The sequence below is a fragment of the Bos grunniens genome, chromosome 3 (assembly GCF_055505025.1).
Source record: "Bos grunniens cultivar Pamir isolate PY7600 chromosome 3, Bosgru_T2T1.0, whole genome shotgun sequence".
NCBI classification, from domain to species: Eukaryota; Metazoa; Chordata; class Mammalia; order Artiodactyla; family Bovidae; genus Bos; species Bos grunniens.
This window is the reverse complement of record NC_141167.1, coordinates 29,558,802-29,569,512: the sequence shown is the minus strand read 5'-3', so window position 1 is coordinate 29,569,512 and position 10,711 is coordinate 29,558,802. Positions and strand designations below refer to the sequence as shown.

Sequence of the window (10,711 nt, the reverse complement as noted above, 5' to 3'; positions counted from 1 at the left end):
CATTTTGCTACAGGTTGGCTCAGGACAAGTTTATGTCCTTCAGAAGATGTTGTAAAAACACACTTGATTTTTAAACTTAAATCCTTTTCCTTCTTCCTGAGCACCTCTTTGTTTGCTGACTCTGCTAGGCTAATAACATCAGGAGTAATCATCATTTTCCATTTACAAAATGTTTCCCCAATTACTGTCTCTGAGGAACCTCCACACAACCATCAGAGTAGTGGCTCTCCATTGTCCAAAGGTGTCAGAACTGGGGGCTCTGCCAGTGTTGACTGACAGCCCAGCAAGTGACTCCCCATCAGTTCCCTCATTTAACATCCTCATTTCACACACAGACTCAGAGAGGGGACAATCACCTGCCCAAAGTCTATCAGCAAAGCCCTGAGCCAGGTCCCTTGGACCTGGAGTTTGCACTGCTCCCATGGAGGCCCCCAAAGCCCTTGGGGAAACTTCTGCTAAAAAACTGGGGTGGATCAGTCTGGGTAGGAGCCTTGCTGGGCAGAGTAGTCCAAGGAATAGACCAGAGGTGCCTCCTCGAAATTCCAGGACCTAGTGAGCAGGAGGGGGATGGGCTGCAGGCCCAGCATCCGTTTGAACATCCGAGTAGGGGGGGTTGGAGGAACAGCGGGGCAGCCCCCAGCCTCTCAGCAGTTGTGGGGAACATAGATATAGAGCTGCAAACCTCTGGCATCTTTGGCAAGCACAACCATCAGGGTTGAGCCCACGGGCCTGAAGTCTCTTTCCTTTAAGTGCCAACTTCTGGAGGCCTGGCTCCCACCAACCTGATCCTAGAGCCCAGAATTTCTGCCCTCTAGTTTCTGGCAGCTGAGTAAAGGAGTGGCCATCCTAGCCTAAGCTGGGAATCCACCTCTCCTTCCCCTCTTCCACCCCACCTGCTTGTTCTTCCACATTCTGGTAACTCAGTTACTCACTTGTCCTATTCTTTTCACCACTGTGGCTGGGTACTGGAGGTCCACAGGGGAATGAAGATCATCCCCTGACTGTGAGGAGAGGTAATCACTTTCCTGTGGGGCCAATGCACATTGACCACACTCATGCACAGTGGCCAACCAAATGGTCATGGTCAGAGAGAAGCAGAGGGGCAGCCAACCAAAGGTCATGGTTAAGGAGAGGCAGAGGGGCTTCCAGGGAACCTCTGGCCCAGACCAGGAGCTCCCAGAGGGCATCCTGGGAAGGCTTTCCAAGACGGAATTTTAGAATATTAGGAGTTTGTAACAGGAAAATGCTTGGGGGCAGAGCAGTGTAAGCTCCGTGGAATTTTGCCTGGTTTATTATCCACTGCCTAGAACAGTGCTCAGTACATAGATGCTCAATAAATATGTCCTAAATGAAAAGAAAGAAGGGAAAGAAAGAGGGAAGAAAGGAGGGAGGGAGGAATAGAGAGCGAGGAAGAAAGAAGAAGCCTAGGGTGGATATGTAAAATAGCTCAGTGTATTCTGGGAACCGAAAGTACAGTACTTCCAAGCTGTTGTAGTTTAGGTGGTGGGGCGAAGCTGGAGGTGTGGTCCTATCTAATCTTACTGTTGGTGGTGTCCATTTCTTATTTCCTTACCTACCCCGGAGTGACTTTGGGGAATGGGATCACTTTTTCCTCTCTTGCTCCTTGTAGCCCCTGGTGTGTGCATGGAGTGTTAACTGTACACAGGTATTGCACCTGGGCTGGGTGCTGGAGACACAGATGACTCAGAGTTGGTTCCTTCCCACTCCCCCACCACCACCTCTGGCTGGGGAGACAGACAGTAAACAAAAGGCTACAACAATGGGCAGAATGAACAGAGAGCTACTGGAGGTTAAGCAAAAAACTAGACCAAGCAGAGGGTTAAAGGGATGGGTTTTACTTTGGGAGTGAAAAACAGGGAAGTTTTCATGGAGGAGGCACTGGAGGGGATGTAAGCCTTAAAGAATGATCAAAGAAGAGGGGTGGGGTCGGAGACACTCCAGGCAGAGAGACCAGGCCAGAGGAGGTGGTGGAAGACGGTGGCGGGGAAGGTCCATTGGGAGATATTAGGAGATCCAACAGAGAAAAGTAGCCTGGGGGAATGGATGGAGGACCTAAGTGAAGAGAGCCATTGCTCCCAAATTTCCAAGTTCTGCCCACCTGTCATGTTAGTCCCTCAGCTGTTCTACAGAGACAGTGCCATTCCTGGGTAGGTTGTTTGCTTCTGATCTGACTGCATTCTGGGTTATTGTGCTGGGGCTGCTGAGTGGTCCTGCTTCCTGCGAACCCATCAGTTTCCCTCTCTCCAGCAGGCTGGGAGGCTATGGCACCCGCCTTTCTCTATCTGCCTGGGCCCTCCTACTATTTCTTTTAGGTTCACCACCAACCTACCAACATTCTTTGTCAAGTTTCAGGGAAGGGCAGACCACAGGGACAGAGAGCCTGGCACAGGTTCCTCAAATGCATGCCACACCTGTTCTGGAAGGAGGTACTCGTCCTTTTTTTCAGGGTGGGGTGTGAGGAAAGAAAACTATAGAAAGGAAATCTTACGGTCATAGAACATCAGACTCTAAAGAGATATTAAAGATCCCCCTTTCCCATTTGACAGATGAGGAAAATGATACACAGATATACCTGTGTTGCAACCCTGACTCTGACAAAGCATGGCCAACTTGATAGACAGGGCCAGAGAAGGGCAGTATTTTCCTTGAGCCAGGACCTAACCAACACTCATGATACTCATAATATGTGGGCCTTGCAGACCCAAGATGAGTCAGGCTTCTTGTGAGTCAGTCTGTTGACAAGCCATTCCTGGCCATTCCTAGCCCATCAAAAATAGAAGTTCAGGGGAAGGGTATGAGCAGGACAATTTAATTAGTGTGGGCTCTAAGGTACCTTAAGTTAGCCCTATTAAATTAAACCGCCTGGGGGAAAAATAACTGTAATTATTTCCTTCTCTTCCCTATCGTTGTATTTCAACTCCCTCCCAACCTCCATGCTTCCCTCATTCACAAAACAACCTTTAAACTAGGAGCTAGCACGCAGACAACCAGAGACTAGGAGTGTTTCCCTTTTTCTGCCTCCTTTCCCTGCAAGCTCTATGTCCCAGCAGAGAACAGAGTGCGTCCAGAGGCATTGGTAGGGCCTGGCTGTATTCTAATTTAAGGAAGCTGTTATACTGAGTAGAACATTATTCCAAAAATGCACCCAGAGTCTCCTTCCTGAACCAATGCCGTCTGTTTGCTGCAGGGGCATTTCTTTTTAAAGCCCCTTCTTCTCTCGTCGACAAATCAAAATAAGCAAACTTTAATGGTAGTGAATTATCCCTTATTTTGTTGATTCTAGTTCTGAGTTTTCCTACTTGAAACGTGTTTTCCCCAGGACACTGACCTATCCTTTAATTGTTTGGTGCGAGGCATGTTAGGGGGAGGGGCGTTACTTGTTTATTGGAACAGCGCAGTTAAAAAAAAAAAAAAAATCAACCTAGGCTAACAGTTTCAAGGCTCCCCTAAAGATGTATCCAAACAGGCAGCCAATCAGCGCTTACACAGCTTTTTCTGCTTGACTCTTTTAAAGAGACAGTGTTTTATCACATTTAAAGAGAACCGCGCTCTAAAAACAGTCTGAAAATGGGGGAGTCTTGCCCTGTTTGGTTGGTTTCTCGTCATAAGAGTGTCTAATGAGGGACACTCAGTGTGTCCTCGGGTTCTCGGCGTGGGCAAAAAGGAGTCAGGAGCAAATAGCTGGGTCACTCTGCCAGCCCCCCTCAATTTCCCATTGTACACCTGGGTCACTGACAATGGAAGCTTCCCCTCCCCCCACGCCTGGCTCTCGTACCCGACTCCCCAATTTAGCTCCATTTATTTGAAGTTTGCAGATTTCTGTGGCGCGCATTCCGCGCAGCGGGGCGCCCAGGTGACAACCCCATCTACCCTAGAATGGCACCATCTCTCCCGGAGAAGCCGAGGGGCTAACTTGCTAGGGCGGGCAGACCTTGGAAATTTGGGAGCAATCACTCTCCCTTCTCTTAGCCCAAGTCCTCAGTCCCTTCCCAGGTTCCCCAAAGCAGGCCAAGGGCCATTTTCGCGCAACTCCACTTTGGGGTTTTCCAAAGTATTTTAATGATCTAGTAAAGGAGCAGCCGCGCGCCTCGGCGCCGGCTCGAGCCGCCCAGCTCTCAGCGTGGAGCCCCGGGCCCGGCGCTCCGAAGCCAGACTAGGCGAAAGGGAGGACCACGGGCGGGGCGGCCAAGGGTGGGGGCGAGTAGGAGTCTGGGGAGGGGGTCGGGGTCGGAGCCCACGGGAAGGGCAGGCGAGGGGGAGGGGGAGATCAGGGCTGGGCTGGCGCGGGCTGAGGCGGGGGGAGGTGAGGGGCAGATAAGGGAGAGAGACGTGGCGGGAGGGAGCCGGTGCTCGGCTCAGGGGTCCGCGCCCCCTCCCCTCCGACTATGCCGCATCGCCCCCCGCCCCCCACCCGCTCCCCAGCGGTCCACGCCGCGGAGACCGCGGGTCGGACCCCCTCTTCGCGGGTGCCAGGAGACTAGAGTTCCCCCGTCTCGATTCGCGTCCTCTCCCTACATCTAGAGAAAACAGAGGCTCGCGCCCCCGGACACCCCCAGTTCGCCCGCAAGCGCAGGGACAGCGGCTCCTCGGTGGCGGCCTCAGCGGGGACTGCCGCGGCCGGGCGCTGACAGGGCGTCCCTCCCGGGCCGCCCTGGGCCCGCCCCCGCGCCCAGATTGGCCGAGGCGCCAATCAATCGCGGGACGTTGACGCCCGCCTCGATCCCTCGCCGGGGTAGCCACGTTCGGTTGAGCTCCAAGTAGACCAGCGGCAGCGGCGGCGGCGGCAGCGGTGCAGGAGGCGCAGAGGGCGGCGCAGGCGGAGCCGGGCGGGCGGGCGCGCGAGCGAGCCAGCGGGCAGCCGGGCCGGCGGGCGAGCGGCGGCGGCGGCGGCACCGGCACTCCAGGCCCAGCCGGCGCGGGAGGAGTTCCAGGGCAATGGGGCCGCGGCCGGGGCTGACGCTTTGACAGCTGGAAAGAGCGCGGAGCCAGCGCCTGGGGGGGAGGGAGGGGAACGCGGCGAGGAGAGCGCGAGCGAGTGTGCGAGCGAGCGCCTGGGAGGGGGCCGGGAGCGAGGGGGCAGCTCGGGAGCAGCCGGAGCGGTAGCGGCGGCGGCGGTGAGGAGGCTCGGCGTCCTCTTCTCTGCAAACCATGTTTGCCAAAGGCAAAGGCTCGGCGGTGCCCTCGGACGGGCAGGCTCGGGAAAAGTAAGCCCTATTTTCCAAGTGGCGGCCGCGCCGCCGCCGGGCTGCGGGCGGGTGGTGGGAGGCAGGTGGGCGGGCGGGGGCTGCTGCGCTCCGGGCCCCGGCGCCGCCAGCCTGGCCCCTTCCCGAGGCCGCGGCGGGCGGCGTGGGAGAGCCCATTGTTGGGAGCCGGCTGAGGTTGGGGCGTCGGGGGGAGCCGCCGGGGAGGGGACACTTGGTGGCCCCGGGGCGTGCCGGGCGCGGGGGCCCGCGGAGAGGGGTGGGCGAGGTCCTGCGAGCCGGCCGGGGCATCCGCCCCGGCCGGGGAGCTCGCGGCGGTGACCGCACTTTGCCCACCGGGCGCGAGCAGGGGGCGCGTGGCTTCTGCAGCCCCGAAGGCTCCTTTTGTCCGCCCGCGGCTTGAGGAGTGCGTGCCGGGGGCTTTGTTCGGCCGGGAGTGCTCTGCCTTCCTTGCCCTCGGCCTCACCGCCGGCCCCGCGCCCTCCGGGGCGCCGGGCTGGGCAGGGACGGCGGCGCCGGCTTGGCCCTAGATTGGGGGACAGTTGTTTTGGGAGGAGGTGGTGAGGGCCGCCCTTTGGTGCCCTCTCCAGAGCGCGCGGAGCACCCCGGAGTCCAGGACTGAGTCTCCCCGGACCCTCAAAACTGGGTAGAGGGTGGGTTGGTGGCAAGGAGTAGGTCGGGAAAAGAAGCGAGGCTCTGGGGTCGGGCGGTTTGCGAGTTTGAGAGACCTAGGTGGGTTTGGTCCCGACGCTACTTGGAAGTTCAAGTTCGGGGGCTGCTCTGCAGCCCCCGCGGCTTGAAGTAAACGCGTCTCCTGGTACCCACCCCCTAACTGCTCGCACCCTTGGCCCAGGCAGGACCGAGCTAGCTGCTCACCTCTGGTCGGGGCCACAGTGGGACAGCACGGACAGGGCTGGAAGCCGGCTGGCACGGTCCAGGAGCGAGCACCCAGTGTGATCTGACGCCTTCCCTCTCTCTCTGTGCCCCCTGCCCACTTTCCAGGTTAGCTTTATATGTCTACGAATATTTACTGCATGTAGGAGCACAGAAATCTGCACAGACCTTCTTATCGGAGGTGAGTGGAACTCCCCCAATCATCCAGTTTCTTGACACCCCCTCCTCCCCATCGTTCTTAAAGCCTTTGTTTTCTGGAGCAGCCACTGTGGCCACCATTTTGAATTTTTATCACCTTTTGGCATTTATTGTTAGTTGGTCTTCACAGCCTTTTGGCTCCGGGAAGCCCCCAGCCCACCCCTTCCTTCTGCTGCCCTGATCTGTCTCTGTTCCCTCCGTTCTAGATTCGATGGGAAAAAAACATCACGTTGGGAGAACCGCCTGGGTTTTTGCACTCGTGGTGGTGGTAAGTTTGTGATAGTTTTGTGTGTGTGTGTTTGTTTTCTTCTGAGCCCCCCGGGGTCCAAGTGAACAAAGACAGGGGGTCTGGAGCAGGCTCCCTCTGCTTTAGTCCTCAGCATTGTAGAGAGCAGGACGCCTCTGGGCCCTCAGACCAGGACTGGCAGAGAAGGGAAAGGGCAGAAGAGGTCGATGCCTAAAGTTTCTGCCTCCTCTTTTCCCAGTGGTGAGAACCTACTAATCGTGCCTGGTGTTGCAATAGAACTGCCTTACTTTTACATCTCACTCTGAAGCAGTAAGCATGGGCTTGGAAAAAACCTGGAAGGATTTTTGTCAATTCTGCATGCTGCTTTAATTAGAGGGAGTGGGGGTGGGGCAGGACCCGTGGCGGGGATACCAGGTCTGTTTTACAACTGGCCTGTCCCTTCCTTTTTCTCCTATAAGCTCGAAACGTTGAGAGAAAGATCCAGGGGGACCTTTTCCAGGCACCCTGAGAAAGAGCAAGACGAGGCTGCCACTTCCTCTAAAGATACTGATTCAGACTGACTGGATGTTCCTGCCCCCAAACCCCCACCCCTCTAAATAGCCCTAAAACCTCCAGGTTTCATTTTATTGAGACCTGGCAAATGCCTGTCCTTGGTAGTTGGGGGCTGTTTCTGTGACCCTCTCCCAGGCCCCTGGGCCTGCCTGCTTGGGACCACCAGAGATCTGCTCCTGGTTTGCAGTCCCCCAGGAGGGAGGCTTAGGTTTAGCTGGAGCAGTTGCTTTGAGTATAAGACTTGGGTGTTTTGTGGGACCGATTGGTGGAGTCTTTGACATCTTTTTCAAAAGGAAAAGAGAGCAGAGTGGCTTTTGATATTTTGCTGGAGTTCAGTGCCCCATCTTGGGATCTTACCACATTTACCTGACCGCCAGCTCGGGTTACTGTTTCAAGTGTCTTTGAGATGCAGGGGGATGAAGTGTCTGTTCTAACTTGCTGCAGAGAAGATGAGTTTTTAATTACTTCTGCCAACCTCGCAACTGCAGAGTTGGAGGCGTTTGGTGTGGTGTAAGGATTCTACCTGTAGGAGTGGGTGGCCAGTCTTCTGTGCTTTTGTTTTCTGAGAGGAGTTGTGTGGTTGAGGCTGGCCGGTCCGGCCACCACGGACTTTGCAGAAACTTAGGCTTATGAGTAAAAATTACTCAGAAGGGGCTAGGGAGTTTGTCGTGTTAGAAATGTAGCATGTAGAGGAAGTTAATCAAATGTGTGCAGCCTCAGAGCACAGAAAGGAATGTTCTGCTGTTAGTAGGAGTAGAATGTCCTCCCTCTGCAGTTAGTAAAAGTTCCCGATTATCCTGTTCTGCGCTTAATCACTGCCTCCCCCTGCCCACCCCCCGCCCCCCACACACATACACAACTTCTCCAACCTTATCTCTGCCCTGGGAACTAGAGTGTGTCGTGCCGGGCTCCGGCAGTGGGGACTCTGTGATTTGACACCGAGCAGATGACTGCAGCCTTTGGAGTGGGAGGAAGCGGTGGAGCAGATCTGAAGAGGGCCAGGCTGCGTTCCTCGCGCACCTGGAGTGAGATGCTTGTCCGCTGACAGACAGAACTGGCAGTTGAGATGGTTTCTTCTGGGCTGGCTGTTTGTGATGACGACAGGAGCGCTGGTCCAGGAGTCAGACCTCCGCTCTGGTGCACACTTTACCCTTCAAGCGGGTTCCCATCCCTGGGCCTCGGGCTCTTGACCTGGAGAGGGTTTCTAAGGCTGCTTGTTGATACCACTGACGACCTCATGTTTGTATAGGGTTTTATTGGTTGACAAAGGATTTGTCTGTCTGTTTTCACATAATGCAAAGCGTTGGGGTGACCATACAGAAATCACAGAGGGGAGTTAGGCAGGGAAATCTCCCCCCTAACCCTGCTTTTGCTGGACAAGTGGCTGTCTGAGGGTGGGGGTGGGCTTTATATTAATGTGGAAAAACAAGATACTTGGTCATCCATAACCTCACCTTTGGGTGATGGATTTATGTTCTTTGATGGGCAGGGGAACAATGGTTTTTATATAGGAATGCCTTGGGGGAGGGCCTAGGTGAGAGTGCGGGTGAGCTGGCAGGGGTCCGTGGGTGGCCAGCCCCAACCACACAACTCCTCTCAGAAAACAAAAGCTCAGAAGACCCGCCACCCACTCCTATAGGTAGAATCCTTACACCACACCAAACGCCTCCAGGGTATGGGCTCTGGGTTAAGAACCTGGAGGCTCTTTTTATTGCCAGAGTCACCCAGGTTTCTGTGTATATGAATCATAGTCTTGACTTTGACAATTTAATCTTTTAATGAAATGCAGCCATTTTGGGTGGAGGTGGGGGTGTTAATAGGAGCACAGATGAGACGGGCATGGATTTGCATCCGGATTCCTCCGTGTCCTCCCTGGGCATCCGTGGGTGTGTTGTACTAATGGGCTTGAGCCTTAGTTGCCCTGTGTATAAAGTGGGAATAAAATCACCCACCTTACAGCTCTTGGGGGTTACAAGCAGTGTCATGGGCATGCACATAGTAGGTGCTTGAAGGGTGAGAACTATTGCTCTTACTACAAATGCCAGGCTGTCGAAAAAGGTTGGGTCCATTTTGTTTTGTAGACTGAGTTTGCCCAATGAAGACTGAAAAGGTGGAACTGAGCCTTGGGGAGACCTGGTGCTGTTAGTACCATGCATTGAACACTTGCCATTGGGCACACAAGTAATAATTAGTAACTTGATCTTATTTTATTTTTCGACTTGCAGTGTATTTTGGGACCTTTACTGTGCAGCTCCTGAAAGGCGAGACACTTGTGAACATTCAAGTGAAGCAAAAGCCTTTCATGATTACGTGAGTAACAAATTTTTAATCCTGGCAATAATTACAGGGTTGGATAGCTTGAACTTCTTTAGTACCAAAAGCAAATACACAGCCGGTTGGCAGTGGTCTTTGTTTTCTCCTTGCCTTTCTTTCTGTCCTGCCCACCTCCCTGCTGTCCTCGCCCCGTACCCTCCTCCAGCAGCTGTCTAACTTGGTAAACGGTATTTCATAATGTTGTAATTATGGAAAAGAGCATAGACACCTATCTGGAGCATTAAATGGCCTTGTGCAGGGCTCAGCCCTGTGCGGTTTATGTTCTGATTGAGCAGTCTGCTGGGGGATGGGGGTGACCAACCCTCTTTGGTGCGGGTTTGTGAAAAAGTTGACCACAGTCAAGAAAAATAAAAAGCAGATATGAAACTTTTGTTTTGGAGTAGAAGGTGTGTTTTGAGTGAGATTTTGGTGAAATAGATTCTTAGGTTACTTTCCACAGAGTGATCTTTCAGATTATGTTTTTGGCCGGTGGGGGTGGGGTGTGTGTGTGTGCGTGCGTGTGCGTGCGTGCGTGCACATTCAGAGATGCAATGGCAACCCACTTCAGTGTTCTTGCCTGGAGAATCCCAGGGACGGGGAACCTGGTGGGCTGCTGTCTATGGGGTCGCACAGAGTCGAACACAACTTAGCAGCAGCAGTGTGTGCACATTGTGTGTTTGTGAGTGGGGGCCTTGTGTTGTGTCCACCAAGACGTATACTTTGAGGTCCTTGGCTGATGCGTAATACTGTGTTCAAAATGTTCTCGTGAAGAAAGTTTGATCACATTGTATAGTGCTTTCTACTCTATCAATCCCTCTCCCTGGGTAAGTTTCTTAAGAGTTATAAAATGCATATAAGAGAGAGATCTACTGCCTGTCCATTTCCCACTGAGCCCCCCCTTAAAAAAAATTGGACTCCAATTGGGGTGGAGTCAGATTTTTGACTGTTTCGGGTGAAGCAGGTTAGGGTCTTCTGGAGGTGAGTGGAATGGAAGGGGAAGGGTCTGAAGATCTTCCCAGCCTCCTTTGCTTCTTGTTGGTCTTGTAGAAAGTTAAGTGTTTGTGTGTGTGTGTGTGTGTCTAATGTGTGTGCACACATGTGCACTCAAGAGGTGGGTTATTTGATTTTCCACTTGTGCTTGAGGTGGGGAGGAATGGTCCCTTGAGCTCCAGGACACAGAAGTTGGTTTTTTGAATGTCATCAGGGACCACCCACTTGGCCAGGCCATGTTCATTCCCTGCGTGCAGTTTGAAACTGGCCTGGGAGGCCAGAACCCGTTTGGTTG

General features: G+C 53.9%; 1 protein-coding gene across 3 annotated transcripts in view; it reads left to right on the top strand.

Annotated features, from left to right (window-relative positions):
* The first annotated feature begins 4,810 nt into the window (after window positions 1-4,810).
* Window positions 4,811-10,711, top strand: part of SSBP3 (single stranded DNA binding protein 3) — a 166,442-nt gene continuing 160,541 nt past the window's right edge. The window contains exons 1-4 of one of the 3 annotated variants that reach the window (XM_086389845.1): window positions 4,811-5,225; window positions 6,225-6,297; window positions 6,521-6,582; window positions 9,339-9,423. In XM_086389845.1, coding sequence (XP_086245971.1) covers window positions 5,170-5,225; window positions 6,225-6,297; window positions 6,521-6,582; window positions 9,339-9,423 — 276 coding nt within the window. In that variant the 5' untranslated portion in view covers window positions 4,811-5,169. The remainder of the gene's footprint in view (window positions 5,226-6,224; window positions 6,298-6,520; window positions 6,583-9,338; window positions 9,424-10,711) is intronic. The other 2 variants (XM_086389836.1, XM_086389856.1) reach the window with 2 other exon arrangements.